Raw genomic sequence first — 25616 nt, 5'->3', positions numbered from 1 at the left:
GCCTTTCTGATCAAAGTGTAGTGGTACCTCATTTTTTAAATTTGCATTTCTCCTGATTACTAGTAAAGTTGATTACTTTGTATATGTTATTGACATTTAGATATTCTTTTATTTGTGAAATGCCTGTTCCACTTTCTTACACATTTTTTATTGGATTTTATTTTTTTAAATAGATTTTTAGGAGTAATGTTTATGGATTTTGGATATGTGCCTTCGTTAGTTATATGTGTTGCAAATATCTTGTCCCACTCTGAAATTTGATTTTTCACTCTCTTAACAGTGTCTTTTTGTGAACAGAAATTATTAATTTTAATAGAATCTGATTTTTTGATCTGTTTCTTCATAATTGGATGTTAACATATATTTCCATGTGTCAAGTGTTGAAGATCTCCTCCTATTATATGGCCTCCCTACCTTTCACATTTAGACTGACGATAGATTTAGAATGAATTTTGTTTGTGGTGTGAGGTGGGCATTGTGCCAGTAATCTTATATTTGCCTTTCCGGATTCTTTTTGTTCATACTTCACCCTGTTCTCTGCCCCAGGAAGCAGACCTATCACTTATATTAATATGTAAATGTGATGGATTTAGCTGAAGTGTGAGAATTTCTTTGCCTCACAGGAGTTCAAGTCCACTAAGATAGTCCTGGTGTTAGACTTGTGACCATTATTACCCGCAGCCCTCTGGGAATTCTCTTCAGAAATACTCCCTTCATACTTTTTTGTTGTTGTTCTTTCTTTTTTCATGATACTACTGTAAGAATGCCAAACCTGGTATAGTTTTGGAATGTACTTGGAAGTAAATAGCTATTTAATACTTCTCTGCAGATGAAATGTAGGAAAATTCTGTATGTTTCTACTTTTCCTTTGGATATCTCCCAGGACGAAATATTTGACTGTGTCTGTTGGGCAAAAAAAACCAAAATGTTTGGGTATTTTGAGATTTCTTTGTAAATCTTAACATCGGAGATACCCCTTTAACTCAGTGAGGCATCTATCTAATAATTCATTGAGTCAAGTTGGCATTTATTTAGATCCCTTAGGTTGTAATAATTTAAGCATCTTGCATTTCTACCTGGATTATATGTCAACTGACATTTTGAAGAATAAACAAATTCAAGAGATTAAGGTTATTTTCTTTATTTAATCTTAGTAGTTAAATTCAGTCTAATATCAGCGCTTCCATTTACATGCTAGAGGCAAAGCCAATTTACCACTCACTTAACATCATTTGATAAATTTTAGTTTTTGGCAGATCTCTTTTCTGTTCATTCTTGAGGGAAAGAGATAGCTCACATTTTCTGTTATTTTTATGAATTGTAAAAATAAGTGTTGAATTTATAGAATGGTGACATTCAAGCTGACCCAGAACCATCATTAACTCTCAGGCAGTAACTTTGTACATTTCACACAGCCACATCTCTCGTAGCTTTCTGTTTCACAATCAAAGAATCCAAAATCACCAACCATTACATGTCAACTATAACCAGTATAAGATATTCTAGCTACAAATATGTGAAACTGTTACTTGGATGTGTGTTAAAGAATGTTTTAGAATCGCCCTTGCTATATAAGATAAATGATTACATTAACATTTCTCTTCAATGTTATTTTTTTTAACTCATTTGAAACTATTTGCAGATAGAAATAGAACTATTTTGAATGCTGATCTCAATATGAAATATAGAGTCCACATAGTACACAAAAGTATTGATGATATAACATTCAGTAATCAGGATGCTATGGATTTTACATTAAAATTTAATAATATAGTAAAAAATAGAGTTGTTAGAGCTAGAAAAAAATATTTTCAGAGGCAGCAGATACCTTGGTGGAAATGAACAATTCTACTAGAGAGAAAATCCAGGAGGTATGAAAACTAGACACCAGGACACTCCATATATTAAATTTAATCAGAGAATACACAGAATATGACATAAAACAGCAGTTTACTAGAATAATTATAATCTACAACACATGAAAACAGTTTAGAAAATGGATTAAGGTCATACTCTGACAGTAGGCTTGTTGGAAATATAGGCATAGAGTCAGACAGATTTATGTGTCATCTGATGTTACCTTCGCTGCTTGCCAAATCAACTTGAACCAGTAGTTTAGTATGGATTTAAGCAGTAGACATGTTGATTAGTGTACTAAGTCTTCTCTAGTGAGAGACTGTTAACTTTATAAAGGCATAATTAACTATTTATTGATATTTTGGTGAGTATTTTAGATGCAAAAGCACATTCCTCCTAATAGTTGGAAATATAGCTTAGAAATACTTTATGGGACAGTCCTGTGATTGTCTAAAATAAGAATGCTTGGCTTGTCATGTATGATTTTCTTACTCAGTGACATATGTGCATTTACACATCAGAGACTAGAATTATAGAGAGTAATCCTGGTGGAATTTTTAGGGAAATATTGTACTACTGTATTTATGAAAACAGGAATATGTTAGGTTATTTTATTTTTTTTTATATTGGGTGTACTGACTGGCCTAAGCATAGACATTCTCCTTCTCAATCATATAGTTACAAAAACTGTACAAACAGTATAGAAACAAGCTGAAAAGAACGAGCTACACATCCTGGATAATTATCTATATGCAGTTAAATTTACAGATATAAAAGAAAATACAGCCTACTCTCTTACAGTGCACAGTTATTTTTTTGAGATACAGTGTATCGCTAGCAAGTGGCTGTGACCACCAGTTCTAGTTGTCCCCAGCACAGAGAATAAGAGCAAGATCCGTTCGGTACAGCTTCCCTCCATCCGACAAAGCCATTATGTTCTTCTTGTATGTTGTAATATTATTAATATCCAGATCCTGTATAGAACATAAATGGCATTGTAATCCAGTTAAATATGGAAGTTAATTAACCGCTGTCAAGTGATAAAATAGACGAAAACTGCTTTTTACATCAATCCATTAACAAAAGAGCTAGATTATGTTCTTAAACAAATGTGAATAATCACAAGGTTGTTTTTAAAATCTATTTATCACAGATACACTGATTTAGGTCAGAACCAAATCAAGTTAAGAATTGAAATCTATTTTTGTTCCTCTATAAATATTTAAAGATTTCCAAAATGGATGTGCGGTTGCTTCTGGATGGATCCATAAAGTCTGCTTAAGAAATAAGTGGCACGGTAACTAAGTTACCTGTTTATTCTTCTCACACAGATCCTTCAGTAAAGCATCCAGTTCATTTTCATCTATGTATCCATTGCCATCCTGAGGGAGGAGAAATAAAAGAGTATACAACCAGCTCCATTCACAGTAGTGGGGAATGAAGTGAAATGGAAATAACTGGAATCCTCAGAAAATCTCAGTTTTTATAGCCTGCTTTGTTAGGCCCTCAAAATTTTTAGCTGTTCCAAAGTTGCAAAATATGCAAGATATGAGTTGCCTCTCATTCAACACCTTACATCTGTAAAATATCTTGAATTTTTCAAAGTACTTTCATATTTAATATTTTACTTTGTGTTAACAATATCATCTCCCGTCGAAGTAGGTAAGCAGCCACAAATATGTTCATACAGTAAGTGAAGACACTGAAGCCTGATGATGCTACATGGCCCAATGTCACACCAGGCAGCAACAGAGTTGTACTGGAGCCCATAGGTCTAGGAATAGAGAAATAGGAAAAGCAAAGGATATAACCTAGTGACATCATAAACAAGCTTTCCTCACATACATGATGTTACCATCTACTGGGAGGGAAGGCTTTGCTGGATGTTTTTACTTAGCTTAATCCTCATTCAACCCTGCAAAGTGGGTATTAATACTATCTCTTGTTTACAAATGAAGAAATTGAGGCTCAGAAGAGTTTGGCATTTTGCTCAAAGCTTCACAGCAGATAAATCACAGTGTTGGATTTGAATCAAGGTTTTTGTAATTTGGGACATACTATAATACATTGCCTATGAAAATAATGAATTGGTTCCATAATTTTAATAGCCCATTTTTTCCCAAAAATTCTTCTCGAGTCAAATTATAGATAAGAATGAAATTTTAAGGCATCCAAATCAGAAAGGAAGAAGTTAAATTGTCCGTGTTTGCAGATAATATCATTTTTTATATATAGAAAACCTTAAAGACTCCATCACACTGTTAGAATTGATAAACAAATTCTGCAAAGTTGCAGGATACAAATTAAAATTAAAAAATAGGTTATGATAATAAACTATTTGAAAAGGAAATTATAAAATCACATTTACAACAGTACCAAAAAGAATAAAATAGAAATAAGCTGAGGTGAAAGACTTGTCCACTGAAAACTATAAAACACTGACAAAAGAAGTTAACGAAGACCCAAGCAAATGGAAAGACATCTGTGTTTATGAATTGGAAGGTTTAATATTGTTAAAATGTCAATGCTACTTGAAGAAATCTACAGGTTCTATGCAATCCCTTTCAAAATACCAATGGCATTGTTTTACGGAAATAGAAAAACAATACAAAAGGTTCAAATGAAATCGCAAAAGACCCCAAATAGCTAAAACCATCTTGAGAAAGAAGGTCAAATCTGGAGGCATCGCACTTCCTGATTTCAAAATATATTACAAAGGTACAGTAATTAAACAGTGTGGTACTGGCATAAAGACAGACACATAGACTAATGGAACAGAATAGAGATCTCAGAAATCAGTCTACATGTATACTGTCAACTGATCTTTGACAAGGATGCCAAAAACACAAAATGGAGCAAGGATAGTTTCTTCAACAAATGGTGTTGGGTAAATTGGATAGCCACATGCAAAATAATGAAATTGGACCCTCAACTTATACCATAAAAGAAAAATTAACTCAAAATCCATTAAAGTCTTAAATGTAAGACTTGAAACTGTAAAATTCCTAGAAGCAAACATATGGGAAAACTATGACATTGGTCTTGGCAATGATTTCATGGATATGAAACCATAAGCACAGGCAACAAAAGCAAAAATAGACAAGTGAGACTACATCAAACTAAAAAGCTTTAGCACATCAAAGGAAACAATCAACAGAGTGAAAAAGCAACCTACAGAATGGAAGAAAATATTTGCAAACCACATATCATGTAAGGGGTTAATGTCCAAAATATATAAAGAACTCCTATAACTTAGTGAAGAACTAATAATCCAATTAAAAATGGGCTAATGACTTGAATAGACATTTCTCCAAAGAAGATATACAAAATGTCAACAGGTATATGAAAAAATGCTCAATATCACTTATCATTGGAGAAATGCCAATTAAAACCACAATGAAGTATCATCTCACACCTGTGAGAATCCTATTATCAAAAAGATGTGTTGGTGAAGATGTGGAAAAATTGGAACTTTGCACACTGTTGGTGGGAATGCAAAATAGTGCAGCCACTATGAAAAACAGTATGGAGATTCCTCAAGAAATTAAAAATAGAACTACAAATGATTCAGCAATATCACTTCTGGGTATTTATCCAAAAGATTTAAAACAGATCTCAAAGAGATACTAGCACTCCAATGATCATCATAGCATTATTCACAATAGCCAAGATGTGGAAACAATCTAAACATTCATCGATGGAGGAATGGATAGAGAGATTGTGCTGTATACATACAATGAAATATTACACTGCCTTAACAGTGAAAGAAAGCCTGCTATATGTGACAACGAGGTGAAACAAGCCAGTCACAGAAGAACGAATACAGCATGATTCCACTTGTATATCTAAAATAGTCGAATGAATAGATACAAAGTAGAACAGTTGCTGCCAGGGCTGGGGAAGGAGGAAATGGGAGTTACTAATCAGTCATAAAATCTCAATTATACAAAATGAATGAATTCTAAAGATCTGCTATACATCATTGTCTCTGTACCTAACAATACTGTATTTCATGCTTAATTTGTTAAGAGGGTAGATCTCATTTTAAGTGTTCTTACCACAATAAAAAAGAAGGAAAGATAAAAAAGAATGAACTTGTACCTGATCATATAGCTCAAAAGCTTTGTTGAATTCTTTCCCACACATTTTGATTCCCTAAAGACAGAGAAGAGAGAAAATGTTAAAATGCTATTACTATATTTCGATATGTTTCCCTTGACAAATCTCCCACATTCTAACTTTTCGAGAAAAATATTATTTAAGGGAGAAAAAAGTTAAATACCTGAAATTTAAGAAGAAAATTCTCCTGCACTGGTAGTAACCTTTTGAGAATAAAACATTATATTAATATATTAAATTTTTTTGAAGAAGATCAGCTTATTATAACAACATTTGCATGGTTCCTAAACTCACCTGGCCATCTCAGTTAATTCCAGCTTCCCATCATTATTTGAATCAAATAGCTTCAGCTGAAAGACAGAATGTCATTATTCTTGCCATTTGAGGAATGATTTATGGCACAAAGGAGATGAACATTCAAAATAAAGCTGTTTGAGTTATCAAGTACTTATACACACCGTAACATTTTAAAAATTAGCATTTTTTAAACTTGCAATGCAAATTTTCAACTCTATAATTTGTATCAATTGCCAGAGTTTATCAAAATAACATAGAGTAATAGTTGTCTCAGCTAGGATTCTAGAATACTGTCATTTATTTTCATTGCAAACATGTTGATATGTGTGTTAAGATGTGGGATGGTGTCTGGCCGTGCATGGCTCTTCCAGAGTCTCTTCAAACAATGGTATGAAAATAAATATTTAATTTGTTTCACCCTTTTGGAGCATAAAATAGTACAAAAAAAAGCAGTAGACAAACAAAATGAATAAATTCTTAGTGGATAGAATTTTTGAGTAATTTTGAATAGTTTTATTTTCCATTAAGTACTAGATACTCAATGAAGCTCCCTAACTCTCCATTACACTTATATATACATCATATACAAAGACACATCCAGACGTAAACACACTTGTATCCGTATTTCGGAGCATTCATGTTTTTAGAAAGTAGCAACTATTGCTATAACAGGTTGTATAGAAGTAGTATACATGAACTATATTAAATATGTAAAATATATATGATAAATGAATACCAAATGTGTGAAAAAGTAGCATTATTTTTGTTTTTGAAGAAAGGAATGTGGTCAAGGTTATAATGGATATAGATTTAGTGAGGTCTTTTAAAGGAGGAAAGGAAAGGCATTCTATGGTGAGATGTTCTAAGAATCTTTTGTAGGAGGCAGATTTTTTTAGGATCCTATACTGATACAACATTTTTCATCCATTGACCATAAATTCTAATATTGTCATGCTGTCTACCAAGATACTGGATGGATCACAGTTTAGTGCCCATGGGAAATATTTCCCTACATATATATTTAAATTTTAATTAGTCCTTGATTAATTTGCTTCCTGGATTTGAACTGGTTTATGACATTTAATCAGATATGTCAGGCCAAACCAACAGGGGGAAACTCCCATCTGAGTGGTTTTTGAAAGGACGCTTCAAATTTCTAACTAGAAAGGAGTCTTTTCTTTAAATAGGTATCCCTTAAGATTGGAACAAAATAGAAAATTGAAAAATGTAGGTTATCGTCCATTTCCCAAAAGTTATTCAGAGCTTAGATCTGCTCATTGTGACACAGAGAAACTCTCCCCATTTGTTTGCTAATACTGTTGTAAATGCAAATGTAATAAGGAATTAGAGATGACCACGAAAATCTTTTTGGTTGTTTTGAAACTGAAGATTAGCTCCATTTTATAATAAATGACACTGTTTAGTGAATAAGGCAATAGTAAAGTTCTGGTTTTTTGGTTTTTTTTTCCCCAGATAAATGTGGGCTGAAAGCCTGAGAGTAAACATCAGTTACATCAAATATAATCAAACCCTTTATAAGATTGTTTCTCAGGGTAACTAAACAGTCTAAGGCCTTCATCAATCTGATATAACATAGCAGCTTTTATAATGTACAGCTATGTTTTATTTAAATCCACGGTATAAGAATTCACAATACCTTCCTGATACTTAAAGCGTGTGTAAATATTTGTATCTCCTAGTAGTTCTAATTCTGTAATGAGTCCAAATGAGAAAACTTCACGCACATGAAACTAACTTCATGGACATTGGTTTATTTTATCTAGAACCTCACTAATTTATGTGTTCATTTTTTCCCTAAAACATTAGGTGTCTATATGTAAAGTAGTTTTCATGGTTCTATTACCAATATTCTATAATAGATCTTGGTTGTACTATTTATTATAGTATGAGGCTCAAGGTATATTTAGATTTTCTCATCCGTAGCAGAAATACAATACCCCAAAATAATAAAAATCAAAAGAAAGGAGACCCATTTTAAGTCAATTAATAAAGTAGCTAGAAGATCTCTTTAAACTCTAACAAAGTCTATGATTTCCCAAGCTGTGATAAAAATGGATTCAGAACCTCTATAACAAGTGATTTTTGGTATATAATGTAATATGTATGTACAAGTTTTATAATTTAGTGATATAATTACAATGGCTTTGTAAAAAAAAAAAAACACTCAACTTTTGACAGATAAAAATTACATAGCCCACAAGAAAGGAAATGCTCAGATGTTGGTTGAGCCTTAAAGCCAATGTCTACAGTACTCAGCATCACAAGATGTAAGCATTTTTAAGTATTTTAATTTTCGAATGAAATGATACCCATGTGCATGTGATGTCCACCCTACGGTTTGTTTATTTCATCATGTGTAGCCTTGGGTATTAGTAATAACACGGTAATATTTCATGAGCTCTTGGCTACATACAGTCTTTTCAAGTCTTACCATTAGGTCTGTATACTCAGCTAATTTTGTGTCATCAACAACCTTGTTTGCTTTTTCTAGCAGGTCCTTTAGAAAGTTCTGTTAAAACAAAGAACACTCAGATGAATTCCAGTGATAAGGTACAGTCTGCTTCCATTTCAGCATGCCTTAAAACAGAGCATATGAGGAATGCAAAGGAAGTTTCTTTTTGAAGATAGAAGCAGGGGAGGAGAGGAACTTAGAAGAAAGACAAAACCACGTGATCCTTGGCATCCCAGCGATGGAACTACCTTTGACAGGTGATCTGTGGTCTCTTCTGTGCTATGCTTGTATGATTTCAATTAAAGGAGTATCTGGTTTGTGCTCTGTGTAGGAATCTAAAATAAAATTTTAAAACCAGCCAGCCCAAAGGATGTATTTCTACTTACTGGTTATCTTCACGAGTACTCAGGGACTCTTCTGCAAGACACATAAGGGCCTATTTTTCTATACCTTTGTAACGTGTGTTAAAAATTATCAGTAAGCCAGATAGAGATCTACCTCTAATTTCAAATGCATTTTCTGTCCTCACAGGTTGTATCTACATATCGATTCATAGCAGTATGAAGCTTGTTTCTCCAGAAGGCCAGTTGGTTAGTTTTTGGCTTGATGTCATCCAAAGCACTTTGGTTAAAATGCTTCAACTGTTCAAGCTAAAGCAGTTGGCCACCGATGATGTCATAAAATCCTTGAAGGATATATGAATCATATTAATATAGAGATTAATGTGGGAAGGATGAAAAAAGATGATTATTAACTTGACAGGTGGAGCTTAGGAGTGAGTTTAATTTTTTTTCTAATAGAGACATAAATCAAATAAAAGCTTTACAAAGGCTTGCCATATAAATGACAGTGTAAGTACTTAAGCACATAATAGTCTTTCATTTTGTCTAGCACTGTTCATTCGCAACTCCTTTATTTTCTCAGAAAATGAATTAATGCAATTATGAAAAACTGAGCAGATACTGTGCCCAGATATTATAGAAGGATTAGCTTTCTTTGGTTCAGCAGTAGTTTAGCTCCCTTCCAAATATACCAGTTCTTCCTGGCTGATTTGACTTCACTCTTTTCAAGGAAGGAGATATTTTTCTTGGTTTGATAAATTCTTTTTCTTTTTTTACTTCAAACATTCTACTGTAAGTTCAAAGCGCAGCATGGAAAATTCAAAGTTATCTGTTGGGGGTGAATTTTATTTTTGAGCCTTATAAGGCTTTTGTCAGAGATTAATTGGGTTAAAAGCCTCATCAGAGACTAAAATGGTGGTCACAAAAATAGCCTGGGAGAAACCTTGGGACGCTGAGATTCAAAGTCGTGTCTGAGAACAAGCGATGTTTTACTCTATTACAGATCTTAAAATTAGCTTTCTTGAAAGATCCATTAAAAGAGAATGCCAACTTATCTTCAAAATTCCCTGGGGAAGAGGACTTCTATTTAGAATCTCTTTCTGAGGATAAAATTTAGAACAAAGAAGGAGACTTTTAGAATATTTTGAGGTCAGTATCGGAAACGAGCTAAGGTTTTCATTATGAACTTGAAATGATTTTTTAAACAATATTTTTGGTCTAACTGAATAAAAATACAATAGCTTAGCTGTCACTTTGTGGGTTGCTGAGCTGCAAGTTTGTGAAAGACATTGTTTTTGGTGACTTACATAAAGAATGTTTACATTTTCAAGAGGGTGGAGTTGAACGTGTTTTAGCAATTTTGCAATGGTGCAAATGTCGCAGTTCCAGCTCTAAAATTTATGTTAGTCAAACCATATTGAACTATGACTAGGAAACTGTTTGATATTCATGTTTCCCCACAGAGCAGCCGAAGAGATAACTGTCAATGAATTAAGCTTGAAAGCATGTGGTGTTTGCTGTGGGGGGGGGGGAACATTATTAGAATTACCAGATATTCTAGGTCCAAATCTAGATTCTTTTCTTAGGCAGCTTTGTGATCTTGAAAAATTATCTAATCTCTCTGAACTTCAGTCTTTCTGTCTGTATATTGGGAATAATAATACTTGCACATTTTCTGTGAGGATTAAAAGTTAAAATATGTTTCAAGCACATAGTACTCTGCCTGCCACATAGTAGGTGCTCAATAAGCAGTAACTCACTTCTCTTTTAGTCACTCTGCATTCTGAAGCTAGAGAAAATAGGGTCTTTCAGACTGAGACATCTTAGGATTGGTTTGAGGAGATGAGATGAAGGATACTTCCGTATTTCTGAAAAGCTAGTAAATTGAGTCCATGAATAATATAATTTATTATGCCTTGCATGTCACAAAATCTTTCACATGGAACACCTGACTTGAGCTTCACAATAAATCTGAAAGGAAAGTATGATTACCCCTGTCTTAAAGATGAAAAAAATCATAATGATGTAGTGATTTGCCCTGAGGTAAGTCTTGATTTCAGATCTCTTTGCCTTTTTCTTTACAACCTCCTCTGTGAGAGAGGAATTGAAAAATTCATTTTCAAAGTTGTAGTTTTTCAAAAGTTTAATTATATGAGCATTTTGTTGTTATCGTTGTTGAGAGGCAGTAGGTTGTACAGAAAGTCTAGAGGGAGGCCTTGGAGGCAGAAAAGTCTGGATTTAAACATTGCAGCTCTGTGTCTTATTTCTAGGTGGCCTTAAGTATATCACGTAACTTATCGAAACCCTTTTCCTCAGGTGGGTAATACTAATCTCGTAAAACTCATGCAAAGATTAGGTAAGAAATGTGTATAGTTGGCATATAGTAAGTGTTCAATACTTTTCTCCTTGTTTTTCTCTTGTAAGAGAACTCTATTTATATAGACGTTTAATCTGTAAAATATAATTTCAAATTTCAATAAAATGGGTGGCTTATTTGGCTTATGTATAATTCTGTATCTGTCTCTTATGTAACAATCTGTGTACGCCACAGAAAATACCAGTTTCTTGCATGGCTGAGCAGAATTTCAAGAAGCACTTGAAGTCTCTTTTTTGATCTGGTACTTCATTAATGATGGGGAAGAGTGGGTGAGAATGTGCCACTGCTCAACAGTATTTCTTTTGTGGGAGGTTTTTTAAAAAGCTGCGAAGTTCTTAGCAGCTTATTTGAAAGGAAAAAACTTAGCACAAGTTTGTATTTGCTTACCTTAAGCTCCTCAGTTTCTATGAAGCCACTGTGATCAGTATCATATTTTCTCCATGTCTGTAAGTAATTTTGGATAAGGAAAACCAAACACATTAAAAAAAAAAAAAGAAGAAGAAGAAGCAGCCAACAATTCTACTTTCAGCAGCTTTCTTAAAGTGACAGCTTTCCTGTACCTTCATGAATTCCTCACAGGACTTCAGCTGCTGGCATCGAAAGAGCAGTAGGAAATTCTCTTCTGTGGGTAATACGTGAGCCAACTGGAAAAGATTCAGAAAGAGGGAAAGAAACATTGTTGTAAGGAGCATGAAAACAAGTCTCTGCCATTACCTGCTGCTTAGTGTTCCTTCAAACTGTTCCCTAGAAGCAGTTTTATTGCCTAGGAAAGTAGGAGAGAAAAAACATTAGCAACCTTCCCTTTCTGGTACTTTGTTCCTACAAAGTGCCATCATGTTTCCAATGCTGTGTGCCCTGCAACTGCTCAGCTAGGACTAGTGTGGCCACTTCTCATCTGCTGGACGTACAAGCAGATTCATCCCAGTAGCCTGAACAATTCATGTGTGTTCTGTGCCACAGATCAGATCTTGCTCCTCTCAGGGTGTACAGAACAGCACACATGGGGGCCATAGATTTCATGTGACATGAAAGAAACTGTGAGAAACATGAATGTAGAGGAAAGGGAGGAAGGAAAAAGATGCATTCCCAAGCTCGAGGAGAAAGGCTACTAGGAGATACAAGGGAAGATAAACTGAAGGCGATTGTAAGGCAGTGGAAAGAGAGGTGGAAAAGAAATTCACCATGAACAGTGGGAAACTGTACAGTAATAGGAAAAGTCAGTTCTCAAATTGTTGATTTCTGCTAAAAGGACATCCACTGCTTGAATCCAGGGCTTGGGTTTATTTTTTGATCTCCACTGCATGACTCTATGACATTGCCTCTTAGATCTCATTTCATAACTTCAATACTCTTTTTTTTTTTTTGGAGGAAAAAAGGGCTCCAGATCCCATTTTATGACTAATATAATCTATCTATTGCGTGCAGAGAAGGAGGGAGCTGGATTGATGACCCCACTGCAGACGTGAGTTCTATTTCTGGCTCCGCTGCTAATTAGCTGTGGTCCCCAGCAACCCCTCGGACATTTCTGGACTTCAGTGCCTTCCTCACTAAAATAAGGAGCTGAAATAGAAACCAACATCTTTTAAATGTACTGGGTTCAAACTGCCTTCTGTTGGAATCACTGCATCATCAACATTAAAGAATTAACCTACACACACTACATTTCATCTGAATTCCCTGCAGCTCAAGCATGGACCCTCAACCCTGGATTTTAGGCCCAGAACCTGTAGTCTAGATCAACCTTAAGGTCAGTATAAATTCTAAAAGTTCTACCAACTTCTAGGAAAGACTATCACATCCATTTTTTTTTCTTAAATTTCATCCTTTTAGGTCCACTGAAAAATTAAAAATTTAATATAAAATGTATCATTCTACCATATATGCAAACAGTCTCATCTTCCTTATGTTTGTATAATATATCCTTTAACTTATCTTGTTTTTAAATCTTTGAAATAATATCTCAAATTAAAACTGCTCAGTTTTTAGGCACTATATGTGGGGGTGAGACCAAGGGAAGGTGCCATTTTTTCAGGATGTTTAGTATGACCCAATCAGAAAACATTTTCTTATTTATTTTGAAGCAAAAGTCACTAGTATGGGTAGATGACAACATACCTAAAAGGTGAAAATAGGGGTTTAGGATTTGCTAGTAATTTTTAAAATGTAATCAGCTTTTTGTCCATAAACATACATACATCATTACAGTGTGGGTATGTATTACTAATTATCAGGTCCATTATTAAACTCAGGGTACACTTCTTTGACCTTTGTATTCTTTTAATTCCTTTAAAATTTCTAATTATAAAATTACATTCCTTAGAAATAATATAATTCAATTTAATTCAAAAATTCAAAGCCCAAATTTTTCACTTGAGGATACTAACACTCAAAGAGGTTAAATAAGTTGACCTGTAGACTTTGAAAATAACTTTAATTTGATGATTATTAGTAAATTAAGTCAGCAATATGCTTATTGAAGGCAGCAATAGAATGGATGACTTGCTTCTTTACTGTTGGACTACAAATAATGCATTTGTGGGTGATTTTTTTTTTTTTTTTTTTTTACATATAACAGCAAGATAGTCTGAATATGTTAGGCTGTTTCCACTAATTGAAAATTAGAATGCCATCTTGTTTATAAAGACCCCTTTATTCCTCATTTGTGATTGGGCTACTAGTGAAAAGTAGCTATACATGATTTTCATTATTAAAGGAGCTGGATACCGGCTAAGTGAGTCCCAGGGAGTAAGTCCACCCAAAGCTAAGTGGGGAGAGGAGAGGTAGAGAGAACTGCAGTGGGTGGGCTGGACGCGGAGAAGGGCTCTGTCGAAAGTCTGTTGTAGAGTCTCACCCTGTCTGCAATAATACTGTCCTGAAGGGGCTCAAAGGAGGTGGAGCAGGAAGAAAAGAATAACTCAGAAGAGGGGAGGGAACAAAGACAAAAGACAATAAAACGTATATGTTTCAAAGATATGTCAGAGACAGACATTTTAAGGAACAGATGGACCAATGAAACTGGATGTTGAGTGTACATTTTGGAAGGTTCTGTGTGGTATGAGATGACTGGCCACCTTATATCATGGCTGGGCATTAACATAAGCACTCATTTGGTAAACAAGAAATAGCCGATACAAACTTTTCCTTTATTTATTGGTATGTAACTTGTCAGATACTACTTCTTAAGTTTTTGGTGGACCTTCCCCTAGACCATTCATTTCAAGAGGGCAAACAATATTTCTTTTCTACATCTCCTGTATGTCCAGTGTGGTGCTCAGCATGTTATGTGCCTGAAATAAATGCTTGTGCATTGGCTGATAATTTTACTTTATTAAAAATACCTACTTAACATGATTTATAGTGAGTGTTTTTACTATCTCTTCATAATTTTCTATTTTGCTTGAATGTTTACAATTAATCTGTGTTACTTTGAACAAAAAATATAATTAAAAAAAATAATTGTACTTCTCCAAATCCACCGAATGCATGAAAATAGAAAAAATAAAAGAATGAGCTAGTAAGCAATGATTAAATGTAAAATTAGGAAAATTTAACCATCTTTGTTTCATAAATTAAAGTTCATGTAACTCACATAAAATTCAGAGATCTGTAGAACGTCAAATAGAGAGATGGCAAAATTGCTCTTAATGTCCAGTGTAAATGTATATTTCTTGCCCATGCTATTTTGTTCTTACTCTTACTTTAATTATTTAAAAATACATATCCATGTGCAACATATTCAATCCATTCTAATTTTATTAAACTGTTAGTGTTACATTCGATACAGTACTGTCCTATTTTACAAATGTTAGAAATGAGTCTTAAACATGTAAAAGATTATTATAAGACAAGCTAGCCATTAGGAAAAGCAATGAGTATGTGTGGATAGGCTGTGGCTACAGTGAACATAAAGAAATCTTTCTTAAGGTGTGTTTCACAATGCTGTGGTCCTGTGTTCTCTGTGGGTTTTTCTGTCAACGCTTATGAGTCAATTTTTAAATTTCAGAGCTGGGCAAAGTGATTCTCCAGCTGGAGCCTCTAAGACCACGCCTACAATGCCAAAAGCCTTTTATGGAAGGTGTCGAGTAGGGTCGGACAGAGCATGGAGAGGGTCTCTGCTGGACGGAGAGGGTCTCTGCTGGACAGAGAAGGAACCATGCCCTTCAAATCTTTTTTAGGCCTCAACCTGAGAATTTCTTCTTAGATATGCTAAGTCACTGCTGTCCAATACTTGTTCCAATATTATTGGTGATTCCTTAGTCTTTGGGCTGCCTGCCTGCTCTTTTATGAACTCCCAAAGCTTTTTTATGGAGAAGAGAGCGAAGAGCAGCAAAAGGAGAGTGGAAGGCAGATAGTTGTGGCCACAGGCAGAATCCCTAAGAGCTTCACTTACGAGATTTGGTTGCTTGTCACCAAGAGTGAGGGGGTGAAAAGAACTCCTTTCTTTCTACTTGCCTGTCTCCCCGGCTAGTCTCTACTCTCCTTGAGGATAGGGTCTGTATCTTATTTACTGTTTCTTTGCCCAGCAATTACAAAAATGTCTGTAAATATTTCACTGAAGCAATGAATGAAGGCAATTGACTATTTTCCTAAAGTCAGCATATGCTGTAAATGAGTGGAAGAAATGTCCCTTTGCAGATCATTCAAATAACATATTCCTGAGCCGTAGATAGAGGGTGGACATTGTGATCTGCTCTCCAGAGCTCCCTTCGGTTGCTGGGAATGTTGCTGTGGCCCCAGCTGTTGGGCCCCTTTGAGGGATCACTGGGGCTGTGGAAAGTTGCGTCCCCGGGGAGGCTGCATCCTATAGACTGATTCACATAGGGGTATGAAGGCCCAACCCACTCACTCAAAATGTGGGACATCTCTGAAGAGTCGCCCCAGCTCCCGAGCTCATTGAAGGGTCACTGAGGTCTCTGCTGAGACCGTATCACAGCCCAGTTCTATTCTCTTCACTTTCCTTCCACAGATATTGATCCCATGAGCACTTCCTAATAGACCGTCTGATTGCTACTCCTCCACTCAGCTCTGCTTCCCAGGGAACTCAACCTGTAACAAGAGCCTTTCCCTCTCTCTTCTATTCGTGGCATAATATAGAGCCCTTGCCTTATGTTTTGGAGCAGGTTGAAATCCCTTGCCACGGCTCATTTGTCTGTTAAACACTTGGCACTGTGCTGGCGGTGGGGGATTGACAGTCACTGCCAGTGAGAACTTCACAGGGAGGCAGATAATTTCAAACAATTTTTTTCCCTGACAATTTCAAAGCAGGAGGCAGATACAACAATAAAACTAAGTACTAGGTGTGAGGAGAGTATGCACGAAGGGCAATTTCATTGGAGACGACTGAGATAGGTACTTTAAATTGCTCATGGGGCAGAATTCTTAACTTTTAAACACAATCATGGTGCATGTTAACATTCTCTAACACATATTAGCCAAGCGTTCACTTTTTTCATTTGAAACCCAGCGTAACATTCTTTCTAGCCAATGAGAAGTGAGTCCAGGAAATTCGGAAGGTAAATAATCTTCTAAAAAATTTAAGGCTATTTAAATTTAATAATTTGAATTTGCCAAATTATGTAAGTGGAATAAAAGAGGCTTGGCATTCAGAAGAATGGTGTAGATTTTCCAATAAGTTATTTTTGTATTTAACAATAATAACAAATACATTTATTGAGTTCTTATGGTGTGGCAGGAACAGCCTACTTCTTTGACATGTATTATCTCATTTGGTGTTGATACTCATAACAACCTTATGAAATTAATACGTTGTCATTCCTGTTCGCAGCCAAGGAAACAGAGGCTCAGAGAGGTACATGATCTGCTCTCACATAGCTTGTAGTGTGAGACAGAGCTGAAGGCACACAGTCCGATTATCTAGATTTTGAGACTCTGTCCCTTGTCTTTATCACCCTCCGTTAAAATCTTCAATCAGAAAAAATTTTCTAATAGATTGTTAAAAATGTCTATCTAGAGGGAATTTTTAAATCAGATTTCATTGTCAGTCGTTTCTCCAAATTCTGAGGTGGACAAGTAGTCTGCCGTGAAAAATTATATTCCCCGGGGCTAAACTCACATGCTCAAATCCCACTGCGGAAGAAAAGAGGGAAAGGCTCGAGTAGTGCTTTCTTCCCTGGGAGGATTGTTACAGTTTTAGGATTAAAATAGCTTTTAGATCTATTTTTCAGTGGACGCACTGACCTGAACAGATAGAAACAATAAGACTGGAGAGGATGGTTGGTTCCCACACATTCCCCAAGGGATCAGGTAAAAAACTTATATATTTGACATACAGCTAAGGGAAATATCTATACTTCATGTGCGCACCAGGGAAGAAAATTCCATTACCTGCTAAATCCTCTTCCTTTTTGCTTATTTTAATCGGCTTTCTTTGCAATAGAGCTATTATTCTGAATAAATTTAGAATACTTTTTGACTGTCATGGTATTTGTTCAATGATCTCAGAATTTTGATGTTCCTGTTTTGAGTTCATATTAACAATCTCTTTATTACTGAACTGTGTTTGTGTGACTTTTAACATCTATTTAAAGACATGAAATTAGGATGTTCTGAAGAAAGCACATTTCACATTATTTTCCTTTTTACATGTTTCTAGGTAGCAAATGCATGTTGTTGGAAAGTGTCAGTCAACTTTGTCAGGTCCAAATTTTGAAAATTAACCACCATGTTTTCCAATTTTTTGAACAACGTGTTTCAGAGACAAACCAATTTGGCCTGTTCCATCAGGAAAGCAGGCTACTGCATAAATATTTGGTTGACTTTGATTAGATTTTGATGAGTACAACTATTAAGTGGGCATAATATAAAGGCAAATCCAACCTTTTTACCCTTTGAACACTGAAGTTAAGGTGTGCTTGATGTTAGTAGGTAGATTATTATAAATTTTGGAGAACATGGGATTTTGTGTACCTTTATAGCTAGTTGGGATTTGTGTATTGGTGTTCCATGTTGCATATACGATTTTTAAGCAAGTGGTATCATATATCAAGTTGGAAGAAAGGATGAACTTCATTTAATACAATTTTCTAGTGACACTAGAGGGCACATGATGAATTCAAGCATTTCCCATTCTCTGTTTCCCTATTTTCTACATGTAATCTATAACTTTCGATTTCTATTTTCCAATGATTTCCAGAATCTGCTTAACCACCATAGACTGAATAAACATGCATATGAACTACTGAAGCAGTCTCCTCCCTATTCGCCTAGTCTCTAATTCTCCTCTCTCAAACTAAACCCCAGTCCCCTTCCCTTGCTTGTATGTCTTGGCTGGTAACTCAGGTTAATGAAAAGAGTCTTGCAAACAAAGTCATATCTAGGTCTATGTATAGGTTTTGTCACTCCCGGACAGTGGGACCTTGGGCACATCATTCAACCTTTCTGGGCTTCAGTTTTTTCCTTAAAATAAGGAATTTTGGCTAGTTCTTCCCAAGGGTCCCATCTAGCAAAAAGTTCCATATCCTGGAACACTAAAACCCTCTAATCTGTTTTTATGAGTCTAACTTCTGTCTTTAAACTCTTTCAGCTTCAGCTGATCTGAAAAATTCTGCTCAAATCATGTTGCAAGTGCCAAATAACCTCTCTATACAGTACCTTATGCATCCCTATTTAACCTGGCTAAACTTAGAACCTTGCCATAAGTAATCAACCAACTGAAGCTTGAAAATCTTTCCTTTTAATGCAGAAAATGTGCAGATTATTTATTATTTAAAAAGTAGGCAGGATAGTTTAGGGGAACATGGATGGGTTCTGACTGTTCTACCATTTATTTCTTATTTTTTCTTTGACCTTAGGCAAAATCTATTGAAGCTTCAGGTTTCCTAACTATAAAATAGATTCCCATTTTATATTTAGACTAGATTAATTTTGTCATTATGAGGATCAAATGAGATAACATATTTGAAAACACTTTATAAATTGTATAATGCTATACAAACTGACATTATTTTTCCTTCTCCTTATTTCTATAAAAGTCCCTCGGTTCTTCATTTCAGCCTTCATTGCCTTCTTCATTCTCTTCAGGTACCTATATTTCTCTATCTTTCCTTACACAGAAAACCTTTTGTTTCCTGTAACAGTTTCTTATCTCAAACTTCTGGGGAAATTTCTTTCATCAAACCTCTAAGACAATGCATCTGCTAAGTGACCTCTAACTTCTCATTCAAATTAGACCTCAAATAATAAGGCATAAATGATTAGACTATATCATATATAGTAAAATCTGGATTCAAAACATCAGCATCCATTTTCTCCTTTGAAAAATGTAAAATCAGAATCAGATGTGAATCAGATGTACGCTTTTTACTGCACAACCTAGTATCATGGAAGGGAATAAACAGTTAGGATTGGAATCCTTCAAAGTGAAGTAAGTTAAATGTAAGATGACAGTCTTTCCTTTACCAGAATTAAAAAGTATGCCAAACTCTGAAATAGCCAATCTATAATTTCACTTATGTCAGATTTTCAAACTAGTTTTGAATAATTAGATTTACCTCATCTCCTTTATGTTCATTTAAAAATTATTTATTTTCTTATCCTTGATGATTTCATGTCTTGATTAGTTGGCCTCTATGTCAATCTGTAAGTCCCATTACTATCATCTATTTATATAGTAATGAGTTACACATAGGTAAAGGGGAAAGTGTATACTCCAGGGAAAAATTTTAATTATGAAGATTGAAGATAATAATAGTATGTCCTCCCTTAACTCTATTTGGAGTAGCTGTTTAAAAATAAGCATATTTCAGATTGGTGTCACAAGTGTCCTATATGATCAATTATTTGAAAACCAGGTTAGTTCTCCGAATCAAAGGTAAATTATGACTAAATATTGCTGAGAGCCAGAATACTTCATAGTCTAAGACACTGAGAACACTATATGAAAAACATAATTATGCTTGTGATTTGGCATATTTTAAAATATGTCTTTATTAATTTTTCTACACAAAGCCGTCCACTCAATTTCTCTAATAGGTTTCAGAGATTAAAAAAAAAAAAGTAGAAGCAGAGACACTAGAGTCTGAAAACATACAAGTAAGGGAGGAAAGAGCTCTTTCACAAATCTGAGAATGCAGAGGAATTGATGAATAATCGAAGTTTTACTTCCTTGATTCACAGACAAAAATAAGTTATCCTTAATGGGAAAAGTCACTGTTAAAAGATTTAACACCCACAGTTTTAACTTTCAGAGACTCAAGAGGAATATGCACCTATAACAGATCATAAAATATTTGCTCACTTTAGTTAAATTCATGTGTTTTTACTAAGGCCAACTGTCAATCTAAAATAGAATTTCCAAAACCAGGATGTGACTTTTTGCCATGAAATATTACAACTGCAAGTATTTCATAGGAACTGCAAATATTTTCATTTTATATTTTTTTAAAAAGTCTATGCTGTTAAATGATAGGAAATAGCGGTGAACCATGCACTTGGACACTTTTTTGAAGTGAGCTGGGTAATGTACTGTGATGGATACTCATCCAGAAGTCGGGGACTTGTTCCTCTAACTGCACCTGTGCCAGCCAACAGCTGCATGACCGGAGGCAAACCATTTCATTTCTCCAGGGTCTCAGTTTGGTAATGTATTAAATCTAGGCAAACTCTTAGGTTTCTTTTATTTCTAAACATTTTTGATTTTATATTTCTGAACAGAAGATAATATTACTTAGGTAAAATAAAACTCTCTGAATGGGTCTTGCCATAGCATGTTTGACTTTGATACAACTTCAAAATTGAAACTCATTTATTAAAATTAAATCAGAAAAATGCATAAGTTCCTTACCTCTACAATTCCTATTTTTCCATCATCTCTTTGCCCATACTGATCCACAAAAGTTTTCATCTCAGGTGATAACTCCTAAAATTATATAAAAGCAGGTAAGAAGTTTGTAAAAAAAAAAAAAAAATACCTAATTATGCTTGTGATGGTGATAACTTATTGCAAAGAAAACCAAAGTTGTATCCATTTAGAATTATACATACTGATTAACTATTCTCATGAAAATTAAAGGCATAACAGACACACAGTATTTATTAGTTCCAAATGAAAGAGTTATAATTATTATCAGTTCTAAACCAATTGCTATGATTTATCTTCTATTATTAGTTTTGAGAATTTGCTACCCTTTGAAAATATAGTGAGAATCATTCAATTCATGATCTTCAGTGAATGTAAATATAATAATCATTGTTAATATACTTTTCAAATTGCTTGCTTCAGTAAATATTGTTTTATATTGCTGCACTATTTTGTCCTATAACATTTTTCTTATTCTAATGCAATGTTTTTTTCCCATGGAAGATAGTAATGTGTATCTGCAGTTTGGACAAGCAAAAAATGTGAATGTCAAAGAGTAACTCACTTTATAGGCAAGTATTGTTTCCAGCATGGAAGGAGCATTTATTAACTAAATTAATTTAAAAGTTAAATAGATTAGAGAGCTATGAACTATAACCTAGTGATTTGAACATGGAGCTAGTATTCAGGAAGTTTAATTTTTACCCTTGGGTCTCCAACATAGCCCATTTTAAATTGCCCTGCTGAATTAACTGAAGCCTATTTAAAATAGGTCAACCCTTTCTAATGTCCTACTCTATGTCCTTGGGAAAGCAAATTAAGGTCTCAATTTTTATCATAACTAACAAGATGGTGGTATTGTCTACCACACAGTTTGCTCTAGGGATAGATAGGTTAATATAATTTAAGGGCTACGTTGGTGCTAAATAGCATTACTGGTAGTATTTACAAAATACTTTTGGAGCCAATGTAAATATCTTTAATAGAAATAAGGTAATAAATAGTAACAAAGCAATTTAATTATATTACACTCTTTAAAAAACTCCTCTACTACAGATAAATTACAATTTGTATTTATTAAATTTTGTTATAGAAACAATTGTAAGAAAATGAAAGTATCCACCCCATGGCAATAGTGGGAATATCAGTCCCTATATTTTTTACACATACCTTAATGTAAACAAACCAAAGCATTCATTCTTAAATCTTAAAACTGTGTAATACCTTTAGTTTAACTAGCAGATTTGACATTTAGTTTGTGAAATTTCAAGGTGACAATTATGTCAAAATCTATTTTTTAAACAGTGCAAAACATATAATTATCATCATGATCATCATTGTTATTGTCAAAGGTTTATAAAAGTGAATGCAAATTTAAAGATTAAACACTATACTTAGTGTAAAAGGGTAGTTTCTGAAAATATATTGGAATGTTATATTTCATTAATGTTATATTCACACACTTATATAGTGAAACATGTATCCAGCCTATGGACTTCTCAATCCAGAGCTTGATTTAGATTTTAACTATCCAAAGCCTAGAAAAATACTCAAGAATCAAGGTATTAAGCCACTTGATATAATCCTATACCTGTGCTCGTGCTCAAGTTTAGTATTATTGAATTGTAATCTAATAATCAGAGTTTCAAATATTCCAAAACTGGAGCCTAGGCAGTAGAAAAAAACTAAACTTCAACTTGAAAACTCCAAAACAAAGGCATTGTTTACAAAAAGGTACAAATATTAAAATAGGAGGAGGAAAAGAAAAATCTGGAAAAATGGATAGAGTTCAAGAATATTTGAATTTCTAAGATGAAAATAAATTTCAATATTAAAATTACTTCTGGAAAAATTGAAATATAATCATTTAGCTGCTGGAAGCATCTTCCAAGGTTTTAATTGTAAATGCTATGGAAAGTAAGACTTTTCCAACCAGATATTCTTAATATATATTCTTTAATGGAGAAAAAAATTGCTTTTCTTTTATTAGCCAAAGATTTATAGAGCTATAATTATGGTGTCGCATAAATTTATTTACATGACAGTACATAAGATGGAGGGAGGTTGGAGGGCATATAACACATTTTTATGTTATTTGATTCCATTCCGTTACACTTTTAGATTTATGTAATATTAATTCTGGATAAAACAATCTCTAGAGCACAGTCTAGTTTAAAATCAATTTGGTCAATGATTTTAGCAACTGATAGCTCTATAATGCACTATAATATATTTAGAGACCACTGGGATTCTTCTGAATATGTGGTACAGAGATGCGTACTACACAATTTTTTATTTAAATACAACAAAAAGATAATTCTGTTATTAAATGTTATAGATATCAATCAATACTAGAGGTAGTACCTTGCTATATGATATATACAGATAATATGTACATCATCACTAATGTAAAATCTCTTTCTATCCATAGTCACAAAGGCCAAAGATCATTAACATCTAATTAGTCCAAATCCAACACTGCCTTCTGAAAGGCAGTCTTACATAAACCTCAATAGAGTAGTAAAATTCTTAACCCATTTTCCTTTATACAACCATCTCATCTATGTTTAGAAGCTGGGTATGTTTTATTTTTATGCTAACAACATCTTTTCTTAACAGGTTAATTTATGCCCAAAGGAAGTCAATTATAATTAATAAGAATTGTCATTTATTTAAATAACCATTGCCTTAAATCACAAACAACATATTTCCAAGACACTATTAATTGCTTCCCACCAGAGTAATGTTTTGTTTTTTTTTTTTTTTTTTTAACAATAATGAAATTCTTAAAATTGTCTTACTTTTCACTTCTCTAACTTTTGGGTTTCTCCCTTTCAAAAAAATGAAGACCTTTTTCTTAGTAAATTATTGTTCACTATTATGTTGCAAGTGGGCCAACTTTCCCCCAGTGAGGAGGGTCAAGACAGGATGTTTTCTCATCTCCCTGACTACATTAACATCACGACAATAATATCTGGCAATAGAATAAGAGATCCATAATCTGCAGATCTGTTTCCTCACCACCAAGGGGCAGAAATGTATTTCTACCCCCTTACTTCTCACGCAGTAAAAGAGAAGTTAAAAATTACCTAACCGAACTCAATGGTAAAGGTGGTGATCCATAAAAAGGATCTCATGTACCTACACTTTCCTTTTAGGAGCTATTAAGAAAAGTACGAGCATAGAATATATGTTTTTAAAGCTTCAGTTTCAGACTGTAAGGTTTTTCCCATTAGAAAAATCAATCTCTCTCTCTCTCCCCCCACCTTCTTCCCTTCCTCTCCCTCCCTTTCTTTCTTTCTCTTTCTCCCCCTCTGCCCCTTTCTACCTATGTAACTTTGAAAGGTGTTCTTTCTCACCTTCCTCAGTCAATAAACATTTACAATCTCCAGAAAGCACTTGACCTCGCTGGCTTTTTGTGAAAACACAAGAATCTTTATATTTTAGGACTGAAGGTCTTTTTCCTCCTTCACAAACTTGAACCTACCAATCCAGCTTTCTTTCGCGCCTGCTGGAGCTCCTGGATCAAGTTCTGCAGCTCCTTTCCTTCCAGGTAACCACTTCCTGCAAAGACAAAGAGGCAGCCAAGCGTCAGCTATCTCCTTTCCTCATTTCGAGTGTCTTCCCTGTTCCCTTTCCACGACAGCTATCTCTCTGGCGACCTGAGAAGCTCTCTCTTGCCTGGACATTGTTTAACCAGCAAAGGGGACAGACGCGGCAGCCCTCCCCTCCTGGGGTGTCAAACTTTAGATCCACTGAGGACAAAGGAGGATGGTTGGGGTGCTGAGCGCAGCCCTAGAAACTTTGGGGAGCAGGGTCTCCCGATCCCCGCTCTTTCTCTCCTTCTATCATTATCGTTCCTGGAAAGACAAAAGTTTAAGGTTTGGGGATTACGTGAAAGCAATATAAACTTTCAGGTTAACGGTTCGGCAGCCAGCTGGGGAGATAAGATTAGGGGAAAAGAAGTAAAGAATAGAAAGGAGGATAATGGGACCAGGAGGCTCAGGGGAAGGTAAAGACTGGGAAGGGGCATGGAAACGGGTCCTGAAACAGTTAAAAAAAAAAAAAAGAAAAGAAAAGAGAAGATAATCACCGTCAGCGTCGAAATGAAGCCAGATCTCGAAAAACTGTGAGGCTGTGATCAGAGACGACTGCAGGTGGGATTCTGCCATGGTCCAGCGGGGTGCGTGTGCGTGAATGTGTCCGGGCGAGAGTGGGGCGAGCGAGACCCTCAGCAGGCGCGCGAGTCCGGGCTGCGCAGGAGACCTGGGCGCGGGCGCTGCCGGGCGCTGTCCTCGGTGCTGCTCAGCTCCGCCGTCCTTCCGGAGTTCTCTC

At 34.9% G+C, this 25616-nt stretch overlaps 1 protein-coding gene across 2 annotated transcripts; it reads right to left on the bottom strand.

The window, feature by feature from the left end:
• Positions 1–1125: 1125 nt before the first annotated feature.
• On the bottom strand, positions 1126–25616 carry CALB1 (calbindin 1). 2 transcript variants are annotated; one of them, XM_069466247.1, is made up of 11 exons: positions 25375–25616; positions 24769–24845; positions 21267–21341; positions 12025–12108; positions 11852–11908; positions 8726–8803; positions 6271–6326; positions 6140–6179; positions 5959–6012; positions 3168–3239; positions 1126–2831 (listed from the first exon to the last, which is right to left on the bottom strand). In XM_069466247.1, exons 1-11 carry the CDS (start codon positions 25451–25453, stop codon positions 2718–2720), a joined length of 786 nt encoding a protein of 261 aa, XP_069322348.1. In that variant the 5' UTR covers positions 25454–25616; the 3' UTR covers positions 1126–2717. The 2 variants fall into 2 exon arrangements, with proteins under 2 accessions (XP_069322348.1, XP_069322350.1); XM_069466249.1 differs by lacking the exon at positions 21267–21341.

The sequence above is a fragment of the Eulemur rufifrons genome, chromosome 3 (genome assembly GCF_041146395.1).
Source record: "Eulemur rufifrons isolate Redbay chromosome 3, OSU_ERuf_1, whole genome shotgun sequence".
In the NCBI taxonomy this organism is placed as follows: Eukaryota; Metazoa; Chordata; class Mammalia; order Primates; family Lemuridae; genus Eulemur; species Eulemur rufifrons.
This window is presented reverse-complemented; position numbering and strand designations above follow the sequence as displayed.

Bases quoted from the DNA above. Each gene is read 5' to 3' on its own strand.
- CALB1 (XM_069466247.1), bottom strand. From the start codon at position 25,453: ATGGCAGAATCCCACCTGCAGTCGTCTCTGATCACAGCCTCACAGTTT. The intron at 6,327-8,725 runs GTAAGACTTGAA...TCTGTCTTTCAG, and splicing joins CTGAGTATACAGACCTAATG to CTGAAGCTATTTGATTCAAA. The intron at 6,013-6,139 runs GTATTTAACTTT...CTCTGTCTTTAG, and splicing joins ATTTTCTTCTTAAATTTCAG to GGAATCAAAATGTGTGGGAA.